This window comes from Cheilinus undulatus, linkage group 4 (genome assembly GCF_018320785.1).
Source record: "Cheilinus undulatus linkage group 4, ASM1832078v1, whole genome shotgun sequence".
Lineage (NCBI taxonomy): Eukaryota > Metazoa > Chordata > Actinopteri > Labriformes > Labridae > Cheilinus > Cheilinus undulatus.
Window position 1 is genome coordinate 49,380,862 of NC_054868.1, and position 27,754 is coordinate 49,408,615.

Below are 27,754 nucleotides of genomic sequence, written 5' to 3' on the forward strand. Positions count from 1 at the left end.
ATAAAAACAATAATAATGATGAAGTATTTTGCACCGTCTGGATTCATTTTTTTTAATCCTATTTGATTATTATACGTAGTACGAGTTGTAATCATAGCAGCAGTGGTAGCAGTAATGAGGATTTAAATATTTTTTAAATATAATTAAATAGTCATATAATCAAAAAAATATAGTATCGTTAAGCGTCATCAAAATTAAGAATTTTATTTTGTAAAGCTTTAGCGGAAGTCTTCGTTCATATCTTTGTTAGCTTGAATCCTTCTGTCAAAATTTGTAGCGGCGGAGCCTCCGCGCTGTCATAGCAGTACGCGTCTGTCTGTCTCTACGCCTCTGCCCACACTAATGCCACAGCTCTCCATACTTCACTTATTTGAACATATGAATAATTAAGTCGCTTTTGGAGGACTTTTTCTGTCAGAGTTAAACAGAGTGGAGATGTTTCTTTAAACGGAGCTCGTTGGTCGTGAGGTGTTGTAGAGGATTATCATTTCCTAACAGAAGATTTGACAGTTAACCGCCTGGCTGGTGGTTGGCGTGGTGTTTTTGTTGAACTGCGACAGTCCTCACAGCATCACGAGGTAAGTTAAGGATAACAAGAAAACACTACAACAACTTATATTCAACGATATGCGAACGGGGTACGTCTAGGTATTTTAATTCTTTTGTTTTAAGTTCTTGCGTGTGTTGTTTTAGGACGTTTGTGTCAGTGGATAACCTGCTGCGTTGATGGATTACGTCAACTGTTAACTGATAACGTACGCTGCCATGCGAAATTTACGTTTAATCAAGAGCTTACATCTAAACGATAATGTGCGTTTTTTGTTACCTTATTTGGCCCCTGAACGTAAACATTAGGACTTCAGCTAGAAGTTGATGCAGGAAACTGTTGCTCTCAAAGTGTGTAACTTAGGTAGACGTTTATTTTTTCAAAGTTTGGTTAGCCAAATAAACAGCTAGCTGTTTAAAATCCACTGAAGTAAGCTAGCTAGCCAACAGGAGAGAGGGCACGTCAACTAAATCTGTATTAAGGTATGAAATAAGTTACACTTTACTTTAATTGTTATTATATGAGTTGTCAAATCTCCAAAGCTATACTAAAATGAAATGCAGTATCCCTGCATTAATCGTTTGTCTGTCAAAGTAGCACTTCATCTTTTGTATCAAAACCAGTTGGTATGATTTTGTGTAACATGCTAATATTAGAGATGCAAGATATTTACAAAATCATTTTTTCCAATACCAAGATTATCAGCTAAATGATTTTTCAAATCCTCAATACCTAAAGGTACTTTAGACCTAATATTTAAGCCCTCAATACACTCATAAAGTTTAAGGATGAACAGAGAAAGAAGCTTAAGCCTGTAAAAAAAAAACACTTGAAAGTTTAAGAATTAGTTTTGACTTAAGCTGACTTAAATCCACTTGTTGAGCCTGAAACACCTCATGCTTATTCCTACATTCAGCCATTTTTACAGCCAATACAGTCTGCTCTTTACTGCCAAAATATCATGAAAAATGTGCAGGAAAGACTTTTGTAAGCAAATATCATGTTCATTCTTACTTTAATAAATGTTGATGATCTAGAATATTAAGATAAATGTTTATTCTTTTCTTTATAATTTAGCTATGGAGGTCAGGGCATACCGCAGTGAAACAATCAGAAAGGAAGGCACAGTCAATGGAGTCAGGGTCGTGAAAAGTAAGGTTAAGCTTAAGTGTCATCTTGGTGACATTAATGTACATCATCTATTTTTGAAGGATGTTCTGTGTAAAACTGTATGAGAAACATTGCCACGTTTGATTGACTACTTTTACTTTACAACATGTCCATCAGCATACAGACGTTTTTAGGCAAGACTGACCAGAAATCATACCTCTGCATTTTACGCTGAATGGCAGTACACAATATATATATCTTGGATTTTATCTTGTTTTCTGTTAAGAATGAAAAAAAATAATGTCAGTTCACAGGCAAATCCACAAGGGCTAATTGTAACACAGACACTTTTATTAACAATCAGCTGCACAATGTTAATATGTGCATGAAAAACGGCATAAAAACAAACTAACCCATCGTCAGAAATATCCTTGAATAAAAGTGTCCCTTAAATGAAATTATGTAATGCCCCATTCGGGCTAAATATTGCAAATAGATGAAGTTGTGATCAAACTAGCAAAAGCCTGTTAGTGGTTCTTACTGTAAACAATCTATTTGTAGAACATTAGTCCTGACATCTTTTTATTTTCACACCAACATCAGCATAAACTAAACAAGCGGTATTGTCTTAACCTATATCCTCCTATAACCTATTGAAACATATCAAAATAAATTAAAAACTTTGTATATCACCCAGCTGTAATTCTGGTCATTCAGATAGAGGTTGATATGTGAACAGGGTACTTCTAAGTATTTTAATTCTTTTGTTTTAAGTTCTTGCAGATAGAGGTAGTCTATTAATAGAGGTACTAATAGAGGTACTCTAATAGAGGTACTCTATTCAGATAGAGGTAGTTATAAGTGTGGTGTGGTACCAAAGTTGAACAAAAACTTGGCATTGATGGATCTAAAAAAAATCTGGATTAAGTGACCCACCGCTAGACCAGAATTGTTGCCAGTAATTGTGAATATTATGTCATTCACTACCTCAAAATTCAGGGTATTATCATGTTTTGTGCTGCTGTATAATCAATAATATGCAAGAAGTTTCCATGTTTGAGGGACTGAAAACAGACTTTTTGACACATTTGCAAAAAAAATGTCATTGGAAGCCTGAATGAAAACTGATTATCAAAACAGTTGATAATACATTTATATCAGCTGACCGTAAAATTGCCCATTGCAGCTGTGGTTTACATTTTTTTCACACAATGATGTCTGAAAGAAATTTGTCTTGCACATTAAATGAAAAGAGATGCAACAATTGTACAAATTAGAGGCAACGACAATACCGAGGGGTTTTTATTACTTCTCTTGGTGCATCACATCTCCTGCCCAATAATAAATCTCTCCTCTGAGTCAGCTGTTGTGTTGTATCATTTAATGCTTGCATTAAATTGATACAGCACAACAAATAAACATCTGCTTCTGACATGAGTTCATGTCCACATTATTTGCAGACAGCTAATGGTCATCCAAAGGATTGATATTGACCAATACAGGTGTTAAACCTCTGTGCATCCAAAAAGTATTTGGTGCAACATTGCTTCCTAGAATAGCGCTGTGCTTTGGAGGCAGGGATGGCCGTACCACTCTGCCTCATTCTGTCCATCGAGTATTTTGTGTTTCTGCTCTTTTGATACTGTTCATCAGCAGGATGTTGTATATAGATACTCAGATAACAATACTCTCTTTCAATAGTCTGTAATCACTGCAGGTGAGCTGTGTGTGGGGTTTACTGTTGACAAAGCAGTGTAACACAACCATCATCCTAAGGTGCAGAAATAAAGATAATATAAAAATGTTGAAATCATAGTGCACAAAGCTTCATTTTAATGTGAGATTTGGCTCCACAGTTGGAGCGTTTATGGAGGGACCTACTCATGGGATTGCTCTCTAAACTTCAATGATGGCATTTACATTCAAAAGAAAAATAGTCAGGAAATATACTTGTGTGGCTAAGAATGTGCCTTGGTGGTCCACCCACTGAAACACTGGTTGTAATGATGTTATATTCACGAAAAAGCAGGTTTATTGTTGTTGATTTGTTCTAGTACAACTTTTTGATATATACACCGTACTAAACAATGATTTTCAGTCAGGAACAATAGTCCGAGTAACTTGAAGGAGACCTACACTCCTCTCCAAAATCTTTGGGGCGGTGGGCCCAGTTCCTTTCTTTTTACTGTAGACTGAAAACCTTTGGGTTTGCACAGGCAAAACGGTCTCTGTACTTTCTGGCAGATTCATTTCCTGGTTGAAACCAGACTGAAAAAACAGGAGAAATTCTCGTAATCCCGTTTTATCGTTTTTGACCAAAAATGGAAAAAACAAGCCATTATGCCGTTTTTCCATTCTTGACCGAAAATGAAAAAAATGGAAAACAAGCCATTATTCAGTTTTTTCATTTTGGTCACAAAAACGGAAAAACAAATAACTAAATTTTTAAAAACGGGGTCCAATTTTTGTCTTTTTCAATTCCATTATTTTGTTTTCTTCATTTAATAAAATTCTTGGGGAAAAGGAAGTCATATGACCATTGGGAAAGATGAGCATTTCAAAATAAAAGCTTCCATGTCTTACCGAAAGCCATCTATTGTGTTTTGCAGTGTTATAATAGGCTAAAATGCTATTTATACAAGGTATGAAAAATAATTTAAATTGTAAACGTACGGGCAATTTAATGGGTTGTAATTTAATTGCCTTTTAATTATCTTTTATTCTTAATTCAGGTCCATACGTAGCAGGCTTTTTACAGCATGCATTTGCTGATCGTGTGTTTGTCAGATTTACACCGACTCTAATTTATATATTTATATACACAGCTATTATCAGACATGGAGGCTTTTATTTTGAAAAGCTCACCTTTCTCAATGAGTCACATGATTTTCTTTTTTATGTTTTTATGTTTTTGTTACCAAAATAAAAAAATGGAAAGTAACTTGTTTTTCTGTTACTTAATACTAATACTTAGTATTAGTATTAATACTAGTACTAATACTTATGGAGGGAAGTGTAACTGACTACACCAGCAGAGAGAAAGCTGAACATTAAAACCAGTATCTTTGAGAGAATTGGTGCACAACTTGACTGCCTGGGATTCTCCAGCAGGGATTGTCAGACAGCTGAGTGGCCTCAGACAACAAAGGCTCTACAGCTTGCTCATGTTCATAGTCCCGCTGCTTCAGCCCTCTCAGCTTTTGAAGCAGGAAAGAGAGAGAGAAACACTGAGAGAATGAAGTGTAAACATCTGGTTCACATTGGTGTAAACAGACCTTTTCAAGTAGCTGCTTAGGTTAATGCCTGTAGTTGATGTTTTCCCCTTGTCTTTACAAAGAGCTTGGGGTGATTTTTCTAATGCCACACAGATGACTCATCTACTCTGTATGTCTGAATCATATTTCACTGACAGAGCCTTAAAGTTGGCCGCTGAGCCACCAGTCCAGTTTGGATTGATGAGGACTCATTTTCTGCTCTTTTTTTCTTTGCCTACTTTTAAAAAATGCATGTCCTTTTTTTGTCTTCCCTGAGGCTTTTAGTCCTCTGCCTTTTTTCTCTTCACTTTTTTTCTTTGGATTTTCCACTCATTAAGAAAACTGGTTGGATTTAAAACCCACAGCGGTCTATGCATTTTTCCAACTGTGGGTTTAAACTACACTTACTCTCATGCTCACCCCTCCCTGTCTGTTATTTCATCTCTTTGTCCCCCATTCACTCTTTTTTCTGTCTTTCCCTCCACCCTTTCAATGTTTTTGTACCATTCTTAGGTCTTTCTTTTTCCCTTTTCTCTTATACCCTGCTCTTGTCAGTTTTTCTTCTGTGATTGCGCCCTCTTTGTGTCGGTGGTCACGATACTGCACCAGTTACAGTGCCCCACCCTGCCCTGAGCAAACGCCACTCCTTCATCACAATGTCTGCTTCTTTAGATTTTAAACACACGTGCATGCGTGTTCAGTTTGTTGGCTCATGTGCCACATGTGGTTGCATGTGTGTTTTGGCTGGTTTCATGTTGACACTGCTGTTGAGTCACCAGGTTGGGTTCAACTTGCATTAAAGAGTGCCAGCACACCTAAAACAATTTCTCTCTGATTTTACAGATGCGTTTACTACCCTCAAAACTTGCAGGGGGATGTAAGGCACCAAGAGGAAGAGTGAAACAGCTCAGTGGTGTTTAGGATACAGTTTCACTCAAAAGTTTTGCTTCTCTCCCACTTCCTGTGGGCGCTGCAGCCATGACGAAACCGGGCAAGCAGTTTCATTCTGATAGTTTTACTGCCAGATCCGATACGTTTATTAGTGCTGTTCTAATTATTATTAAGACTGTCTTAAATCTGGGTAATTAAACAATTAAATGGCAGTAGCAAAAATGACGAGGATAGCAATCAGGAATGGATTGTTCTGCTCTTTGTTCAAAGTGTATTATAGACCTGAACTGCAGCTCTGCTTGAATTCCCCCTTCCTGAGATCTTGTACCTGCCAAAGCGTTATGGTGGTTTGATCACAAAGACATGTGTAGAAAAATGTAGCTTCCATTAAAATATTGCAAATGATAATGGAATTTTATGTTTAAGAATAAGTTAGATTCCTAAAAAAAAACAAGCATAGCAAATGCAAACAGCACCTCAGCTAGCAACCATTCCTGCCCATTGGCTTCTATTCAGACATGCTTAGGACACTGACATTTATGTCATGCATTTTATGACGTTTATGTTGAAAACAGAAAGAGTAGCAAATGTCTCTGTGTAGATAAGGTTGAAATCATAAGTTTGAAAGGTCAAAATATGGAATCAAATTTGAAACCATTAGTTTAAATGTCAAAATATGATTTAAATTTTTAAATTGTGAGTCTGATAGTTAAAAATATGGGATTAAAAGCCAAAATTAGGAGTTGAAAATGTCAAAATATGAGCTAGAATTCAAAATGATAACTTAAAAGTTAAAAATATGACTTGAATTTAAAATCAGGAGTCTAAAAGGTCTAAATATGATATGGAAGGTAAAAATTATTCATTTGAAATGTCAAAATATGAGAAAAAAATTGAAATCATGAGTTTGAAATGTCAAAATATGGGAAAAAAAAACAAAGTAAGGAGTTGAAAAGGTCAATATATGACTTAAGATTTAAAATTGGGAATCTAAAAGATAAAAATGTGACATATAAAGTCAAAATTATGACTTGAAAAGGTCAAAGTATGAAATAAAAAGTCAAAATCATCATTTTGAGTTGTAATCTTGAGATGCAAAATTGAAAATATGAAATAAAAACACTAATTATTCAGATTTTTATGGCTTATGGATATTTTAAATAATCAAGTTAAAGGTTACATTTTTATACTGGAGGAAATCTGCAGACCTCGTAGTGGTGGGCCAGTTACAATAAAAATATGATTTGATCTTGCGGGCCGGATATAATCTTTCCACTGGCCAGATTTGGCCCCCAGCCCTTGAGTTTGACCCCCCTGCATTAAGACTTTTTTCTGCCTATTTAAATTTGCTCTGGTGTGATTTTACAGACTTCTTCCCCACTTTAACTTGCAGCCTTCCAGAGGAGTAACAAAGCCTTTGGCATTAAAATGAAAAGCCTCTTAAAATCTCTGAAAGTCTTGAAACCATTTCCACAGAGAAAGGGGCGTTCTAATTTAAGAGTTTGAATGGACTGTTGAAAATGTAATCAGTCAGAGGGAATAAAAGTCAGAAACAAGAGGGAAGACTACAGCATGAGGTAGGATTAGGTCAAACGTTTTTACAATATTAAAGAAGAAATAGGTCAAGAAAGTGAACATGAAATGAGTGGCAGAGAAAGGAAAGGGAAAGCAGATCAATAGCTTTAACCTGTGCTTTAATAAGGAGGCTGCTGCTTTGTTCAGGAGGTGAGAAGTGCTGAGCTTGTCTGAGCTCAGCCTTTTAAAGTAGAAGGGAGGATTTGAGGGAATTATTGTACAAACTGCTCCTTTCCCAACACTCTTAGCTAAAGCCTCTAGGCAGGCTGTGAAGACTGGAATGCTAATTGTGTGAAAAAGAGGTTTGTTCGACCAACACTGGCTGTTGTTGCTGTGAGGCCAAAATATTTCAGATACTTGTTGCTGCTTCTTACTAGTGTATATGACAGGTTCTACTAATTTGTTAATTCATGTTGTTATGAGAAAGATTAGATTAGATTGTCTGACCCACCACAGAGCAATAGCTACTATACTTAGTTTTAAATAGTGGTTTAATCATGCTAAGGGTGATAAGAAGTTCAACCTGATCTTAATCTGATAACATTTGTCTGCAGTAACAAAATCTAATAACAAATTAGCAACTTTTTCTATGAAATTAGGCATTAAAGATATCTCTTAAATGTACTTTGTGAAGTCTAAATCTCATAGTTTTGCATAAGCAGACAATTTGACTAAATCAATATAGAAATAGGAAATGTATTAAATGACTAAAATTTTATGGTAAATTCATATTAAACACTTTAGGGTTGTGAATAACCTGGCAATTAGATTAGAGAATTAAGTCTGTATGTTTCAGTACTACATTTGGTATGAGGATGTGCTTATTTAGCTAGCTAAACGGTTAAATCCAGATCTCTTTGTCATCTGCACCAGAATTACCTTCAGTTTCCACATACAGCAGCTGCACTACAATCATACTGCAGAGCAGATCTCTCCCCCTCTAGTCAGTCAGAGCAGTTCCACTTCCCGCGCTCCAGTCTGGCTCCGGAGCATCCCTGGAACACCACTCCACTTTGCATCATTGGAGATATGCTGCAGGTCTGTTTCATGGCACTGGCTGCTTCCAAACCGTGTCAACCCACATGGAGCATGTCAGTCCAAACTTGCAAAGTATCCTGTCACCTTCAAAATACAACACAATGAACAGACTCCCGACCTCATATCATCACCATATCAACATCAGATCTCATCATGAAGCACGAGCATTTGGTCATTAGTGGGTCACAGAGCTACAACAGCTCCATTGAGAAGGAAAAATTAACTTTTGAGGCAACAAAAAGCAAAAAAAAAAAAAGCAAAATCATGCCACTGCAGAGCAAGAGGCAGCCATTGTATGCAGAAGTTTTGGGTCGTGGGTCGGTGGAACTAATTTTTAATATTTTTTTTAGTAGTTCAGAACCACAATGCCAGTCAGACGCTCCATCTAAATTGAAACATGGCAACCCACCACTAGTAGCCACTGTAGTTGTTCTTAATGACTTCTGTCTTGCTTTTACAATATGCTACCTGCTAGGGCACTGACGGCATATTGAAGGAACCGCATGGTTTAGGATGATTTGACCTTGAAAATGAAATAAAGTTGTCCAGAGGATAAGTCAGGTCATACTCACGTATAACTGAAACATTTAGTAACGGTATTCAGATCGGGAATGTGGATGTTAACCTGCAAAAAAGGATTGAAGGTCAGTGGTTCTAGCACTGCTAATATTAGCAACATTCTGTAAACCAGCTTCACATCATAATGGCGTGACTTGTATTACTGTTGTACAGTGAAGTTGGTTTGCAGAATGTGTTTATTTGGCTTAAGACTAATCGGCTAATTGCTATTATAATTTGTGTTAAATCAGATGGAAAATTATACATCTATGAACATCACTATTGATTTCCTCATAATGTGTCAGTTTCTCAAAATCTCCAACCAAATCTACATGAAATCATGGGGAAAAGAGTTGAATAGGGTTTCTTGACTGATGCCGTTGTTTTGTCAAATTCAAAGCAAATCATGCAAAAGACCAGGGCTCAATAAGAGCTGTTGTCTGTCTCAAATCACTTTTACAAGGTACTTTTCCCGCCACTGTGACTGGAAGGTTGAGCTGTGTGGCATCAGTGTAGCCTAGTGTTTGCTCTATGACTAAGTAGCACCAAGATTTAGAGGGGAAATGTGCAGAGAATCATTAGCCAATTTATTTGGCTTTACTATCATCGTGAATAATTTTTACTACCATATGAAAATATTCAAAATGTGTTTTAGTATCATTTTAGCTTTCTAGTGCAACATAGGAAGGGGGAGATATAAAAAATATTTGCTTAATAGCTTAAGGACTAAATTAAGAAAGTCTGTGGCAGGAGTCAGAGGAAATGTTGCTCCACATCTTTCTGTGATATTCATTAAGTTAAGCCACCCTAGATATTAAAACGGTCCTTAAAATGGTGTAATTCCCCTTTAAAGAGAAGAGACAAGAACTTGAACATCCAAGCAAACACTCACACATATAGCTGCATGGTTATACGCTGAATGGTTTCATAAATAAGATCTCATTTATGAATTGTTTGCAGCTGCAGCAGAAACAACTATGTTCCTGTGTAACTGTTGTCCTTGTTAACAGTAAACAAAGACTGCTTGTGTGCACAGCGATGGACTGCTGCTAGGCATAGTCATGTGTGATGTTGCTATTATTACCTTTAGATACTAGTGACACATCTGATTCATGTTTGGACCATATTTGATCACTTTTTATTTCCTAGAGTTGTCATAAATGCTTCCAAAAACAAACAAAAAACCTGTCCTCAAGTGTGATTCTCTTCTAATCTAGATATTCAAATTTAGCTAAAATAAGCCTCACCGCCCTTCATGGGTGTGCAGGTTTGTCTGTGCGTGTGTACTGACTTCCTGTCTCTATCTCTTGGCCACAGCTTCCCTTTCTGTCATCATCTGCCGCTCTTTTCAGTAGCATTACTTATTCTCTGCTCTAAAATACAAGGATGGAAAACAAAGCACTCGCTAAAGGTTAGTGGATTTTTAATGCAAATGAAAGAGATTTATGGAGACTGAATCAGAGGAGGTTGTCATCAAGGGTTGATAGGCCAAGGTTAAAACTTTTGAAATCATGTTGTCTAAGCTCTCACTTTTAGAGGCCAGGTTAGCTGAAACGTGTAGCATAAATGTGGTTTACGTGAGGTAGAAAATCAATTATGGTCAAAATGTTTCAATGCATGCAAACATTATTAGATGTTTAAAAGGGGAGACAGCTGATTTAAAGTGATACTAATCAATTCCCTTTGCAGCATTTTTAGATAGAAACATTTTTGTTCTTCTGTTTATTCATCCTTATGGCATCATCTCTTTGGCTTTTAATGCCCTCAAAATGGTCATCTGATACTGATGTTTATTAGATTCTAAGGCCTTATCAAACAACAAATAGTGTTTGGATACAATTATGACTCCTTAAAACACTATATATCACAGTAAAGTATAAGACCAGAGGGGTTCAGTATGTCTGAGCAGGGGTACTCAACTCTTGGTTTGACCCAAAGTGGTTGTGAATGTGTGACTTGGGGAAAAAATGTGCCAAAATGTCTTTGACACTCTTCAAAACATGCTTTTTTGTCCTCTTACTTTGTTTTGTCACTTTTTTGTACTGTCTGAGATCCAAACTGTACTATTTGTAATCGCAAAAATCTGAAAAAACATCAGAAATTTGGATCGCATTTCTCCTTGAGGATCTGATGGTGTGCCCAGTGGGTGGGCCTCTTGAGAGCCACTGTTTTAGGGCCATTTAGAGAGAATTTAAGATACTCTATCAATAATGAGAAGTCATTTATCAAGATCTGTTATTATTAAGACTATCAACATCTTGACATGAATTGTCATATTTGTCCAATGGCTCATATTGGGAATGCATGATATTGACAGATGATACTGGTATTAATAGACAGATTAAATAGATAATAGATATATAAAAGATATAAAAAAAATCTGTCTATATTTACAGTTTATATATCAGCTTTACATTTCAGCAGCATAAATCACATATCATCCTTAAATATCGGCAAAGTATACAACTGCGCCATCAGTTGTACGTGGGTCCTTAGGGTGCAGAACACTCAAAGAGGCCCACTGTGAGCCCTGAACATTTTGAATGAAGCCCCAGACATAAAGCAACTACCAGACTGCCTTCCCCGCTCCTCGCTTTGCTCTGCTTGACTCAGCCTCTCTGTGCAGTGGAGACAAAAAAGAAGGGATGCACAATATCATCCACACAATCATGATATCAGCAGATAAAAACATTTCTGAAGTTATTTGAAGCTGATATATCAGTAAATATCAGCATATACCTGCTGTAAATATTGGTCATGTGTATGAATAAGTTTGTGGACGTATGTCAGCTGAAGTCTTCTCCTGTGTTCATCCTTATTCCTTAAATTATAGAATCTGAGAAATAAGGTCTGTGTTTTAATGAATGGGGTTTGTTTCTTTATTGATTCTTAAACCTTAAAGAGCATGTTAACGACTGAGTTTTAAGGTCTGAACTGCATATATGAATGTCAGTATTGAGATTGGCTTAAATGAATCTGTAAATATTTGCGTATCAGATATCAGCAAAAGTCCAATATTGCACATCCCTAGCTCATATTTAAAGTGATGCAATATTGTGTTCTCTTTTGAAAAGGGAATTAAACAGCATTGGTCTCAAATATCATTGTCACTCTCAAAGGCTTTTTGAGATGCTGACGCTGTAATCGGATACATCTTTGACTTTTGTTTTTTCTTGACTTTTTCAGTCATTCTTGGGGGTAAGGGGATTTTAGTTTCCTTGTTGCTACAGGAGTTGGCACAGCAAACACCAAAGCTTGTGAGCTGTGGTTTTATGCTAATCAGCTGCACTGTAAGCGCTCTAACCAATCAGAGGGCTCATCTTAAGATGCCTGTTACATAATGACTGTGATGGCAGCGTTTCTGAAAGTAAACCTGGCGGTTGCTGTCTAACAAACATGAGCACAACATAGAGCTGCTGAATTTGAGCATTTTTTTTTTACTCTTCATCTTTTTCCTCCTGTGTTTAAGTGTAGACATTGCTGAGATTTTTCTGCACCTACAGCATGGTGGCTCAGTTAAGGTATGCTGCAGTTGTCTGTTTCTGTCCACCACAGCTTTATGCTGTGTGTGATCTGATTGTGTCTCTTAGTTCTTTAAGCTTGTGTTTAAATTCATCCAGTGTGTGTTTGGTGTTTTGTTTCTGCTCTGTAACTCTGAGACAGTGTGTGAGGAGCAGGTTGGTTTCTGTAGATTAGTTGGATTACAGACTGCTGAGATTAACCAAGAGAGCATCTGTCAGACTTGCAGCTATATCACTGACTGTGCAAAGAGGGCTGTTTGAACTCTACCTTTACTCCTGCAGTAACACCTTTTACTGAACCATAACATTGACTAACAACCACTTCTAACACTTTTAGAGCTGGATCTGCTACTACAGTATTTCCACTTGTACTTCAGTTTCTGTCTGACTGTTGTACCTGAGACTGTGACCACTGTTAATGTTAAAGCATCTGGGAGAAGGATGTTCACTAGCACTGTTGTTTAGCTATTGCTGCCAGCATTTAGCATTAGCATTTTCAGCTCCTTCACTGAAACACATTTGACTGCCTTCTGTAACTGATAATTACAACAATACTCTTAAACCTATAACATGTTCCTTAATCTGCATGTTTTACCTCGCCTATAGTATGGAGACGACTGTCATTACAAGGCTGGGGCTTTGATATTGTTTTGAAAGAAATAATAGAGATAAGGAACCAAACCTGAGTTTTTTAAGACCCGTTTCAACATTTATCAACCCAATCATTATTCTTCTTACTTTTAAGTCTAATGGTTACTATGATATAAAGTTGTATCTCATGTCAAGTTGTGTTATTTAAATGAAATCACTATTACACAGACGTACATCACTACTTGAGAGGAGGAATGCAGTGTTAATTTCGTCGACAAAAACTATGACTAAAGATGTGCGTCGACAGCCTTTTTTTCCATAAAAAAAACTAAACTAAAACTAACAAAAATAGATCTGTGATGACTTAAACTGACTAAAAGTAAGTTTAGTTTTTGTCAGGATGACTAAAACTACAGTAAAATATAATTTATTTTTTGTCGGACATTCAAAGTCCGTGATATATGTATAAATATTTGATGCATTTTTATTTTTTACACTGCTTTGGCATCAACTGATCTGTTCATGCCACTAAACAAAAGGAAATTGAAATTTCTCCACTGTGGGTAAATCGATCAAAAACAATGCATCTGTATTTCTTCTGCCTCTTAGCAGTAGAAAGCAGGGACCCCAGGTTTTGCAGGGTACATAGAACACACTGCCATGACGTGGTACCAGATTTAGGCAACAGAATAAATGCTTGGACCAAAAGTAAAGACTAAAATGTTTTCAATTTTTTATTGACTAAAACTAGACTAAAACTGAAAAGGGTAGAAATGACTAAAATGTGACTAAAACTAAAAGACGTGATCAAAAGACTAAGACTTAAATTAAAGATAGCTGTCAAAATGAACACTGCAGGAATGATCTCTAAGCACATCAGCACTGTGAATCAAATTCAAGCAAATCCATTGCAAATCTAAGACCAGTGATTCCCAACCTGAGGTCCAGAGCCCCCCTGGGGGAAATGGCAAAGATCTCAGCTTGGTCTGCTTTGAGGTTGTCAATAGGCTAACCACTGCGCCGCCGTGCTGCCCCTGATAAAGGACTAGATAAGTAGTTTATAAAATAGTCTTTTGGCAAGAAAAATATATTTAGAGCCATTTTCCTAGAGTATTATCAATGAAACAATTAAATAGATGTTGATTTTTGACAGTGTATTCAAATTCAGATTTTTCTCATGTGGTTCTTGGGGTGGGGGGGCTCAGCTTCTCTTTGATACAAGTAAGGGGGGTCTGAGGAAAATGGTAGTGAACGACTGCCGTAGACAGCACTCCAGTTAGAAAAAAAGAAAGAAAAGAACTGCCTATCATGGCGTCTTCTATGAAGGGTTATATCTTTATTTAGCAAGTCTTGTTAGTTAAAATAATAATCCAATGTTGAAATCCCTGTTGGAAATATCAAGATAAAAGTTAGTTAACTAGTTAATTAAACAAGTCGACAGAAGACAACACCATGATGTGTTCAAGGTCAGTTCAGTTAAATGACAATGACCAAGCAAAGGTACATTAAACATCATGATGTGTTCAAATTTAACTTCAAGAAAATGCTAGGAGGTTAAGAGGTTATTTTTCCCAAGCAATATTAAGAAAATATAACTGACAAATACATGGAGTTTAACTTTCCTTATCTTTCACCAGATTTAAGAAAATACATATTTTCATGTATGTTTTCACCAAGAAATAGAAAAATAAAAGTAGTGGTATTGATAAAAACACAGATTGTGAAGTGTTCTAAATTTTATGTTCACAATGTAATAATCCTCATACATAGTATTTAATGGACAGAACAACTCTTCTAATTACATGCTTAATACCATACACATTTACACACACATTTACCTGGACAATAACTTATTGAAATAGATATCTTGTTTTGTAAATAGCACTGTTTGGCTTTTCTGACTGCATCCCTCCAACACATCTCGCCATTTTTCATTCCGTCTTGCAGCCATGTCCCGTAGGAGTTCTCGCCTGGTCTCTGGCGGCTACTATAATTCAGATGAAGAGTCTGATTCCAGCAGTGTGACAAACATTTCCTACAGGGAAAACCCTGTAAAGTGAGTAAGAAAACGTATCTCTATGTGTGTTTTCTTGTGTATCTTGTATTATTCTTTGCAGCTCTGATTTGCAAGCTGTATCATAAGTGAGCAGTGTTTTTTTTTTGTATTGTACCATCTGCATGATAAATGTGTGGTTGTGTGTTTTGTCATTTCTTTCTCTTCAGGGTTTTCAAGAAAAAGGCGGGGAACCGCAAGAGTGGTTCTCGCACCCCCACGAAAGCCAAAAGCAATGCTAGATCTTCTAGCCCCGAGCCACTCGACACAGCAGACCAGTATGATGGTAGGCACAAGACAACAACCAATTATTACAATAACACTGAAGGGAGAATATTCTGATTGGCTCAGAGTTGGGCTGATTACAAAAGAATATATAAATGCACACTTTGGATTATCTTGGACTTTATTCATTACAAAGTGAGGGGTACATTGTGAGTCTCTCTAAATGTAGTTTATTCCACAGATGCTTCTAAACACTGAATAAAGCCTCTTCACATTGTAATATACTGGAACTATCAGCATGTGAAGAAGCTACAGTGTCTGTGGACATTTGTTGACAAACATTTTGTGGGCTTTAAACTTTTAAAGTAGAGGAAATGAGATGAGACTAGATGAGATAAGATAATACTTTATTGATTCCCAGAGGGCAAATTCAACAAAACAAATAGAGCAAAGGGGGTAAAAATATAATAGATCAGAGTAAGAATGATCAAAATAAATAAACTCAATAAAATGTAACTAAAATTTAAAAAAAGGGCAGGTGGTATATACAACTTAGATTCTGTGCATTCAATAGCAATTCAAGTAACCTGTTGATAGAAAGTGACATGGTACACTAATTGGCAGCCAGTTATGAACACATCAATGGTATGACATGAACAGAAATTGTGCATAAATGGACCAATAAGAATGGGATTTTATATCTGTATACAGTCCACAGGAACAAGATATATACAGATAAGCATATTAATAATAGAAAAAAAGTATCTGTGAGTTAAAAGTTAAGGTGCAGTAATGATATAGTATAATTAATATAAAATAATACAATACAATACTTTACAATGTAATATATTCTTTATAATATAATATAATATAATATAATATAATATAATATGATATGATATGATATGATTTGATATGCTGCAGTTATAGTATAATGAGTATGAACAGTAAGTGTATTGTGGATCTAAAATAATAAAAAGAGATGGTGACAAGTTCCAGTAAGACAGTTACTGTTATCTTACAATTTATTTTTGGTGGAAAAATTGTTTGCATATCTGTTTCTTTGGACAGGTGCAAAGAAGACTTGCAAACACTGTCCAATTTGCAAAAAAAAAAGTTATTTCAGCCAGTAATATCACATTTTAGTTTGTTTAAGCATTTATTATGGCAGCATAACATGTTTGGCGTCAGGCTCCGACTTTCACTCCTCAAAGCGGGCTTCATTTCCATTAAGTTGCGACATTTTGGTAGAAGACCTTCACCAGGGTGACAGTCTATTACAAAGGGCAGGACATCTTTAATATGAAGAGGCCACATGATGTCAGATCTAAAACAGCAAAGCAGCAAAACAAATAACAACCATCAGCTTCCTGAGTGAGCGAGCAAGTATGATGAAAGACTTCTAACCATCCTCAGAGCCATCTTCAACAATTCTATTATTATAAGGGGACTACTCTTATTCATCATTATCAATAACAGACAGCTTTGCTTTTTACTTCTTGTTTTGAATCGAGGACTCTGTTCAAGAAAACTGTACCTCATAAGGTACTTAACAGAAAACTGACATTTTATTTTGATTCATTATTCAATGAGAGAAAAATGCACTTAGAGGCGTACTTCCACATTCACACTGGAAACGGTCCAAGAATGTGTACGCATTCTGGGGTCCAACGATGTGCATGGGATCTAGCATCACTTCCAGTGTGAATGCAGAAGTGCTCTCTTAAGTGCATTCCTCTCTCCTTACAAGAAATGTGAATGAAAACAAAACATAACTTTTTTCTGTTTAGTAAATGCACCTTATGATGTGCGATTTTATTGATCAGAGTCTTCAATTTGATACAAGAAGTATTATTGAGAATAAGCCACTAAGGTTGGTTGTGCCGGGCAGTACTGGTCTGAACTCACTGAAAATCAGAGTGTGTGGGGGGGGTTCCATGTTACAGAGGTAAGTTTGGGTGATTGAACTTGCTACCCATGGCAGCCTCCATAAAAAGACACATCCTGTTTCACTTATAACAATTAAGAACTTCTCAGTCATTGAAAAATTCAAAAAATATGTTGGATACTGTAAGACCTCAATAAAAAATATATAACATAGGAATGGTTTCATTTGAAATTAATAAAGACATTTCAGTGCAAAAATTTTACATACTGTATCTTTGAATTAATTCGATTTAATCAGTATTGTTGCATACCAAATGTAGGGGTTTACTAGACCAGCTGATTTCAAATGAAAATGATTCCTTGAATAATTTTTGCACAAAATCAAATGTAGATATTTTAACTCTATTATTTGTATATTTTTTAGGTAAAATAGATATGTTTTTGAAATGGTGATTAAAAATTGTGCAGAGCTGACTGCTTCATCTCTGTGTTGTCTTTTTTCATCTCTCTTCTGCCTCTCAGGTCTGAGTCCTTCTCCCTCGACCACCCAGACTCAGACGACCATGCGGACTGTACCCTTTGTTTCTGCCACCCCTCGGCCCGCTCTGACCCCGACGTCAACTAGAAGTCAGACACCTACATGCTGTCCCTCAGCACCTTCGGAGACAAGCTCCTACACCCCTGGGCTCTATGGTTCCAGTAGACCGGGATTACACCTCAGACCAAACCTCAAGGACCTGAACCAGAGCAGTGTGGACAGCTCAGGGTACTCATCCTCTGAGGGGACTCACAGGAAGCCCACAGCCGTCACCAGCGGCCCCAGCAGGAGCCACAGTATTAGTCAGGATGCCATTGCTGGGTACAGAAGGAGAATCAGCAGTGCCTTCTTTAGTATGATGGGTGAGTCCTGAACCATATGTTTGCATGTATAAATCATTGCATGTGCATGTAATAATCCCATGTTTCCTGTGTTTGTGTAGGCTCATTGTCACTGATGGCTGCTGCAGTTCACTCTAAAATATTACATCTGACAGCTTTAGGTATGGTTTTCTTTGTGTCTGTCTCTGTGTAGATTTAAAAATGCCTGAGCATGTGTAAAAGCTTGTGCTTGTTTTTCTCACATTGTTGAGTGGATTTGTACAGTCAGCATTCACATGTCAACATACATACTGCTTTCACATGCCAGTAGGTTTATGTTTTCTTAACTAATGCATGTGATTATACTCAGCTTATCCATCTTTGCTTCTCATCCCTGCAGCTAAAAGGTCATTCAGCTGTAACATGAAGAAGGCTTGTGGTCTGGTCCTCCTCCTCCTCCTCCTCCTCGCTCTCCTACTATGTAAGTGACATCAGCATTTCACAGATCCTAGTAAATTTAACCCAGCACATTTAAATCACATCAGAACACCTAGGCACATCAGCTTTATGAGGCGTGTTGGATGTTTAATAGCCTGTGTTATTTTACTGATACTGGCCTGTTTCACATATAGTGATGGCATGTTTAAAAAAATCAGACAAGTTCTACTTCCATAAAAGTCTCTTATTCTCTGATTAGCTGTACTTACCATGAATGTGTTGAGCAGAAGTGGTGAAGTCTGTCCCAAAATATCAGTTTCTGACTTAACTACAGCCCTGTGTGGTCAGCTATACCTGTGCTGTGATTTTGACCTTTGAAATCCTTTACCTGTTTGACCGAATGAGTGACAGTAAACGCCATTCATTATACAGCTTTGAATGTCAGGTCCTTTAATTTAAGCGGTTTTGCTGAAGTCAGCTGATGTTTACCTTTGTCAAGACTGTCTCTCTGATCCTGAGTGCTTGCCTTAAGCTACTATTCCTCCTGTTTTCTCCAGGTATTTGGCTCCTCCTTCCCATGTTGATCTCCCGCATGTCTGTCACAAAGACCCCGTCACAAATCAAACCTCAACCTGTTGTCCCTGCACCTCTTCCACCTCTGTCTCAACCTAAGACTGTGTATCCTACACCTGTGGTGGTAGGGCAACTCATCTTCATCTCTGGTTGTGTGTTTGGAAGGTTGAAAGTTCATTAATGGGTGTTGAAAGACTCATTGAATGTATTTCAGTGGGTTATTGGAAGAGGTCAGATTAAGTTTGATTTAGCTTCAGATGAAATCAGATTCTAAAACTTCATCCCTGTTCAGTAACTTGTGCATTATTTTGTTGACATCTTGCAGATAAACAGCATGCCAAAATCATTACTAGTTTAGTGACATTAGTCAGATAAGTTCTCACCTATCCTTGAGCTCACATGTTAGGTAGTAATTTAGTTCTTCCCATATGCAAAACCAAAATCTGGGGTTGTTGGGTCACTCGTATGTTTTCATGTTACAGAGGTACAACCTCAATTCCCAAAAAGTGAGAGCGCTGTGTAAAATGTAAATAAAACACAATGCAATGATTTGCAAATCTCACAAACCCACATTTTATTCTCAGTAGAATATAAACATGTCACATGTTGAAACTGAGACATTTTACCATTTCATGAAAAATATTAGCTCATTTTAAATTTTGATGGCAGCAGCACATTTAAAATGTAGGAACTGGAAGGGATAAAAAACAAAGCTTGAAAATTAAATGGTATTACTGGAAAACAGACATAGGAGCATTTTGCAATTTATTAGGTTAATTGGTAACAGGTCTATAAGGATCATTTTAGAAAGGCAGAGTCCTTCACAAGTAAACATGGATATAGGTTCACCAATCTGCAAAAAAACTGTCTCTAATTGTGGAACTATTTCAGGAAAATGCTCTTCAGTGTACAATTGGGAAGCTCAAGCTGTATCATACAAAATAGAAGCCATATCTGAACAGAATCCAGAAAGGCTGCTGTCTTCTCTTGGCTGATGCTCATTCAAAATGGACTGAGGCAAAATGGAAAACTGTTCTGTGGTCAGATGAATAGAAATTTGAAATACTTTTTTGAAAACACAGGCACCCTGTCCTGTGAACTGGAGAGGTGAGGGATCATCCAGCTTGTTATCAGCCCACAGTTCAAAAGCCTGCGTCTTTGATGGTATGGGATGCATTAGTGCCGATGGCGTGGGCAGCTTACACATCTGGAAAGACACTATCAATACTAATTAGTATACAGAAGTGTTAAAGCAACAGATGCTCCCATACAGACATCACCCCTTCAGGGAAGTTTCAGCATGAGAATGCTAAACCACATACTGCACTCAACACAACAGCATGTCTTTGTGGTAGATGAGTCCAGGTGCTGAACTGGTCGGCTTGCAGTCCACACCTTTCATTAATAGAAAGTATTTGGAGCATCATAAAATATAAAAACCGACAGAGAAGACCCCAGACTATTGAGCAGCTAAAATCCTACATCAGACAAGAATGGGACAATATTCACCTCCCAGGTGTTAATAGAGTGTTGTTAGAAGAAGAGGGAATGCTACACAATGGTAAACATGGCCCTTTCGACATTTTTATAGATGTGTTGCTGCCATCAAATTTAAAATAAGCTAGTATTTTTCATTCACGATAAAATGTCTCAGTTTCTGAGACATTTTATTTATTTTACATCTGATATTTTGTTTATGTTCTATTGAAGAAAATATGGGTTTGTGAACTTTGCAAATCATTGCATTCTGTTTTTATTTACACTTTACACAGTGCTCCAACTTTTTTAGGAATTGGAGCTGTATGTGGGGCGACAGATTACACAGATGATGGCAGAGGATGATTGTGGAAATCAAAATAAGAAGAGATCATCCATTCGTCGGTGCTGGATCCCGAAACAAACAATCATGTAGCTCCTTGTAGCTCCTTGTGATTGATTTATTCAGCAACAGCAAGGCATGTGTTCAGCCAGCATGCTTTTCCTCAGGTTTATCTGACTTACCTTAAGTCTGAGGAAAAGCATATTGTTGTTGGCTCAAATGATGGCTTGTAACATCCTTTGCTCTAGCTAAGTAAATCCTTTAACAGCTTCCTGTGGATCTTTTTGCTTTGGTCAATCATGAGTAAGCAGCATGAAATAAGAATAACAGAGAAACAGAATAGCAACTTCCTGTACCAGTTCCTGCTTTATAATGTTTGATGTAACATTCTGTGTTTACTTAGCAACGCTAGGTAGGTCAGCTGCCATGTAGTGACATATCCTGTATTATAACTGTATAAATTGATCATTTCTTTGGCTAAGAAATAATCAGTGTGGAAAATTAACATATTTTACCTTAAACAGAGTACATGGACATGTTAACAGATATAATTTAGTGGTAAAAGTGGGGTGAATACAGGTTGAATGGGTTAAGAAACATTCATTTTAAAAAAGCAGGTATAGGGAAGTTTGCTTTAGCAGTTCCTACCCCAACTATCCACAATCTGGTGGGCATAAAAAAACACCAAGAGCAATTTAACCACTTACTAAGTACAGGTAAAGGCCACAGTTGATAAGACAGGTGCGTATGGATGGATTGATGACTTGTCTGTAAAGAGAATCAACAGAAATCGATGTATAGTCATGAATATTCAACCAAAGATGGGAAGACATCCATTATGTTAATCAGAGAATCTATAGGCTTCTCCAGGATCAGGCATAAACTTCAGAGGTGATGCCCTTTGTCCAATTTGTCTACTTCAGCTTGCGTCTCTAAAGAAACCATAACATAGACTTTATTCTCATGGTCACAGACCAAGCAAATGCAATGACCACACTCACCACTAATATTACCTGAAATCTCCGCCTCCTTACTTTGGCACAATTGTTAGTCTTCACCTAGTGGTTTCACACATTCTGCCTTATTTGAAAAAAAAAATTGAAGCTCATAAACCAGTGAGAAAGGGATTGTAGGACTATAATGACATGAATTCAATTAAAAATACTACTACTAATAAAATCAGATTCTAATTTCAGATTGTTTATATGCATTTGTGTTACTCTAAGGTATTTATAATGATATCTGTTTTTCCTCCAGGATCCAGCCATTGTGTCTGCTGCCGTGGAAGCAAAGATGCAGGGTCTTATGGTAAAGTGCTAATCATCGGCTTGAAAATTATTAGAAAGGGTGTGGAAGGAAGGTGCCAAAATAAAGGGTGTGGAAGGAAGGTGCCAAAATAAAGGGTGTGGAAGGGACGTGCCAAAATAAACTTTGGGGCCTCCAAAGTAAAAGTACATCCTAAAAGTACATCATGGTTTTAAATAGTCAACCATGTCTGTGTTTGCAGGAAGAGCTGCAGCGAACACAGAAGGAACTACAGCTGAAGCAGGAACACCTTCTTTCCCAGGTAGGAGAATATTCATTCTTCATTCTCCCTTTCCTCAGTTCTGTCTTTTTTATAGTTTAGAGAGGAAGGCTGTGACTATTGAAAAGTCTTGCCCCTAGATGTCAGAGTAGAAGCTGAGTAACAGCTCCTCCAGTAGATGTGCTAGGGTGACATCCACTGGAGATCATGTGTAACTGCAGAGAATAACAGTCCATTGGTTGCAGGACTTGCAGCTTTCCTTGCTTTGCTGTGTGATTTTTAAAGTACTCTAAAAGACTAAGCTTCTACCCAGAAATATATCCAGTTTTTATTCATTTCATGACTTTCATGTTTAGAATTTATAGGTGGGCTTTGATGACCATGTTGTAAAATCCATTAAAGCAGTCCGTTATTCAAGCTGTCTTTGTCAATTTATTTTATATTGGAAACCAGTCATGATTAAAATAATTTTTGCAAAAACATGCACAACTTTATGAAGCATTTTCTTTTATTTAGATAGAACATTTATTCTGTTAAGAAACCTGTTCCTACGTGTGAGAAAGAGAGTGTGCATTTGGGTTTGTATAAGTCCCCTTATTTATGTGGATTTTTATCACTCATTTTACCCCTGGAATCCTTAGCTGTAGCCTCTTCCACTCCAGAGCCCTAATCTGTGTGACGCTCACCTTAACTGCCTGACATTTCTCACCATTAGTCTTGTTTTATATGATTTCTTTCTCCCTTAGTTGAAGGAGAGACTTCAGCTAGATATTCAGGACATGAAAGCAAATCTGGATTCTGTGGACTTGAACAGTCGTCTGCGTCTGGAGCAGGAGGTCACTGGGTTGGGCAAGAAGATGGTGGATTACCAAACAGACACCAGCAACACTGCTGCCAGTCTCAGCCTCAAGATCCAGGCTTTAGAGGCCCAGAATGCCAAGGTAACAACTCTGATAGAGGCATACACAACTGACAGAGCCATTCTTTTCAGGATTCTTGTTATTTTCCTCCTGGACCTGTTTCCTGTACATTGTATGTTTGAAATGTGACTTCCTGTTTCTTCTAGCTGTCCCAGGAGTTGTCTTCCATTCAGCTGATACCTCCTCCCGCCCCTTGTCCCGAGACAAGCTCCGTCCCTGTCCAAAACCAGCTTACCCCAGAGCTCAAACAGGCCATGGAGACGTGGCTCACTGACCGCATCAAGGTGGGTAAAGGAACAGATTCCAAAGATCTCTTTCAGTCAGGATTAGAATTGATGAGGAATTTTATTTATGTTTTATATAAGAACAATGGATGTAGAGGTTTACTGCCCAAGCCTGATATGGTCCACAGCCCAAAGCCGGGTTGAGAAAGATCTCTGCTCTTCTCATTGGGCCCAAGCTGGATCAGGTTCAAGGGGAATCAAAAACGTCCTATCAGACATGGCAGCATACCTATATTTCTCCCTAGATTCGTACATTTCTTTTATTTATTTGTTTATTTATTTTGTTAAAGTAACTAACTTTATCACAAGGCCCAAGGTTCCTGGTCACTTTTTCTTTTGTGTTTTGTCAACAACAATGGCACAGGGGAAACTAATTAAATTAAGCAGATGTTTTTTGTTATCCTGTTCCTTTACATAGTTTCATGTCATCTAATTGATTTTTCCTTGAATAAAAACAAATATTGGAAGCACAAAACTACTGAAAAAAGACCTAATGGGTACTACTAAGGGACATGGAAATCAGCTTTCATAACCCAGAAACAAAAAGTGCTGGGACAGAGTGCTCTGAAAAACTCAATAAGTTGAAAAGGTGCACTTGACGAGCTGTTCAACTCAGCAAGATGACTAAGACCAACTGTAAAGTGGTGGTCTATTTTAGTCTTTGGTTCTACTTATATTTATATTTTCAGAATACAATGCTGAGAAGTCTTCATCCAGGTTTTTGTTTATACATGTGATTTTGTATGCTCATTCTCATGTGCTGTACTTATAACAGGAGCAGGATGCTTTGAGGTTCAGAGACAAAGGATGCACCTCAGACTGTGGACGTCCCATGGCAGATAGAATGGCTGACTTTGCTCTAGAGACTCAAGGTTAGGCACACATTACTGTTATTTGACATGGTGAATTTTCTCTGTAGACATGCGAACATAATTTGACTTTAGAATAAGTGAAAGTTTTGCATGGTAAACAAAATTTTAACTTAATTAGGCTTGAAAAAAATGTCAGTGAAGCTTTTAACTGATGTGTGAAATAGCCCTGTTTTTGTGGATAAAAGATCAGTGATGTATTTGAGTCTTTTTATACCACTGTGTTACTTTATGTGTTTTTATGCGTGGGGCTGCAGGTGCCAGTGTGATCAGCACCAGGTGTTCAGAGACGTATCGTATCCGTTCAGCCTGTGTGACTCTTTTTGGAATCCCTCTGTGGTACCCGTCTGAAAGCCCCCGTACTGTTATTCAGGTAAGAGATGCTCTTCTGTTGTTTTTATTCTGACCTGCTCATATCCTTTTAATTATCTCGATCCATTTCTCCTCCTAATGCTGAGAAAACTACTCTGTCTCTTTGGTTCTTCACATTTCTCCTTCTTAAAGATAAATTTTACTCCATGTATCACCTTCACAGACACTCTAAAACATGTCTCCTTCTTCCCCCTTAGGGCTACCCCGTCCTGCTCCCTGGGAAATGCTGGGCGTTTCACGGCGTCCAGGGGACTCTAGTGATCTCGCTGTCTCATCCCATCAGGATAACTCATGTCACGCTGGACCACCTGCCACGCTACAACTCCCCCACTGGCAACATTGACTCTGCACCCAAAGACTTTGAAGTCTATGTGAGTGATTCTCAGCCTGAAACTCAGTATGCAGAGCAGAGGTTACAGACTTTTTCTTTCACTTTTATGGATGGTGTTTGAAAAATTCTCATTTTCATGGAGTTATACATTACTGTTAGCTATTTGTTAGCTATTTGGTCAAAGTAGCCTGGTTTGGTCTGTGGATGAGTCAATAGCAATGACTGAATAAAGTCTGGACCGCTATGTTCATAGTACTTTGATCTGTGTTGATGTTTTCTTTATATTTTTAAAGTTCAGGCACAACTAATAACCTTAGTCATATTATCATCACTAACAACAGTGTTGTTGTTGATTTAATAAAATCCCAACCCTAGTGAGATTTATGAAATGGTTTGCCAGATTACCTTTAGTATTATTGGTGATCAAAATAACAGATTGTCGTCTGGTTTTCTGTCAGTGTTCTAATCTTTCCATCAAATACGGAAACTATTTGGTTAATGTGACCTCTGACTCAGACCTGTAACTGCTCTGCTCTTCATTATTGTAACAAAACACACCGTCACTATTTCAGGGAATGAAAAACGACACAGAAGAAGGAACTCTGCTGGGGACATTCACCTACGATGAACATGGGGAATCAACACAGACGTTTAAGCTGCCGGTGAGTTTAAATCAACAATACTGGTGTGGCATAAGTAGGGATGGAGATCCAAACCCTCTTTCATAAGGACCAGCATTATTAAAAACCAAGAGAGCAATAATTTTTAACCCTCAAGTACACATGCCTGTCCAGATTAATCTGGACTCTTGGGGTCCACATAGGCCTACACAATATTTCAGGTACTTTTAATCTCTATTCAGAACACAGCTGCCTCAAAGTGATTGTTTTAGTATATAGGTTCATAGCAAAAATGGAATAGTAAAGGCAAAAAAACATTTTTTCTCTCATATGTCATAAAGCTGAAAACTTATGTCATCTTATGTCTGTTATTATACTCTTTTCTGCGCTTTTCCCCTCTCATATTTTCCAACCCTCTCTTTTGCTCCTCTTGTTCTGTTGCTTTCCTCTTTCCTCTCATGTAGAGCCCCAGTGACGATGTGTATCGATACGTGGAGCTGCGCGTCCTCAGCAACTGGGGTCATGTCGAGTACACGTGTCTGTACCGATTCAGAGTTCATGGACAGATCGTCTCATCATGAGAAACCAGATCCACTGACGACTCATTCAGACGTATCAGAGGGTACTCCTGCAATGCACACTATATAGATGAAATAAAAATATATTTGGTGATGTTTTGAGGCCAAATACTACTGAAAATAATGTTAAGTGTACTGCCACTTTGTGTCTGCAGGTTTTGCTGTGATTAAAGAGGCAGAAACCATAGAAGTTAATTTTACTGAAATAAGTGTAAATGTTTTGCTGATAACCAAAAATTGACCATTTTGAGCATGAAGTTCTGGAAACTTTATGTTTTGATGATTTAAGAGTGCCACAGAGTGAGTTTATCCCTTTATTGTTAATGAATGTTACTGCTGTTTATCAGGTGTTTCTTTGTTGAAGTGGAGCTGAGAGAGAGGAAAGTATCTCAGAAAAAATAAGAAATAACAAGGTTAGAATAGAAAAATAAAATAAGGCAATTATATGGTAAACTTAAAAAAAAAAAAAACTTTAAATTACAAGAATTAAGTAGGAAATTCTGAGATTCTTAAGACAAAAATTGTTAGGAAATAATTTTCAAATTAAAATCTAAAATTAACAAGAAAAAAAAATGTAAGCACCACTTCCTCTTCATGTTCCTGTCATCTCACATGGTTGATAAAGGCCACGTCTGACAGGACAGTCCTCCTGGATGATGCTGATGTTCAACTGATGGGATGAACTTTACAACGAACAATACGTAGAAATCATGAAGAGGGCAGCACTGAATGTATTAAAATCATTTCATCATTTTTGTTTGTTCAGTTACATTTAATAATGAGAAGTTTAAACTCAGCTTTTATAACACACTGCAAAAACTTGAATCAAGCAAGTATTTTTCTTCAATCTTTGGTCCAAAATATCAAACAAATTTACTCGACAAGTCCAGATAGAGATCTTATTTCAAGTTGTCAAAATAACAAAAATAATGTCTGAATTTCACTTGTTAGGTGTCTTATCACAAGATGCTTTGAATCAGATAGAACATCTTGTTTTAAGACACCTAACAAGTAAAATTTTTTCCCCCATTGGCAGAAACAAGCTGTTCTCAGATTTTCCCCTCATGATGTCATGTGGGGAGTTAGCACCGCCCCCAGGTTGGAAGAAATTTCTGCCCTCCTCTCCTGATGGGCGGAGTCAGACAGCTCAGTAACATTTAAAACCACAGATACAGAAAGAGCTGTTCTGAGCAGGGCTGATAAAGAGGGCTTTTTTAGACATGCAAAATTCCAAGACTGGAGTGTTTTTGTTTCAGCAACAAACTCTGAGACCAATATAAACCTGTCTTAAAGGGTAAATATGTGACCTTTAAAAAC

General features: G+C 37.3%; 1 protein-coding gene across 5 annotated transcripts; it reads left to right on the top strand.

Moving 5' to 3' along the window:
- The first annotated feature begins 289 nt into the window (after window positions 1-289).
- si:dkey-92f12.2 (SUN domain-containing protein 1) lies at window positions 290-27,571 on the top strand. 5 transcript variants are annotated; one of them, XM_041786194.1, is made up of 17 exons: window positions 290-578; window positions 1,625-1,699; window positions 15,033-15,141; window positions 15,309-15,424; window positions 17,773-18,150; window positions 18,231-18,290; window positions 18,509-18,589; window positions 19,104-19,243; window positions 22,196-22,246; window positions 22,446-22,505; window positions 23,210-23,404; window positions 23,530-23,667; window positions 24,443-24,539; window positions 24,794-24,909; window positions 25,106-25,279; window positions 25,812-25,901; window positions 26,324-27,571. In XM_041786194.1, exons 2-17 carry the CDS (start codon window positions 1,627-1,629, stop codon window positions 26,438-26,440), a joined length of 1,995 nt encoding a protein of 664 aa, XP_041642128.1. In that variant the 5' UTR covers window positions 290-578; window positions 1,625-1,626; the 3' UTR covers window positions 26,441-27,571. The 5 variants fall into 5 exon arrangements, with proteins under 5 accessions (XP_041642128.1, XP_041642130.1, XP_041642133.1 ...); XM_041786196.1 differs by lacking the exon at window positions 1,625-1,699 and adding an exon at window positions 10,291-10,384; XM_041786199.1 differs by lacking the exon at window positions 1,625-1,699 and having other exon boundaries at window positions 290-638.
- The last annotated feature ends 183 nt before the right edge of the window (window positions 27,572-27,754 follow it).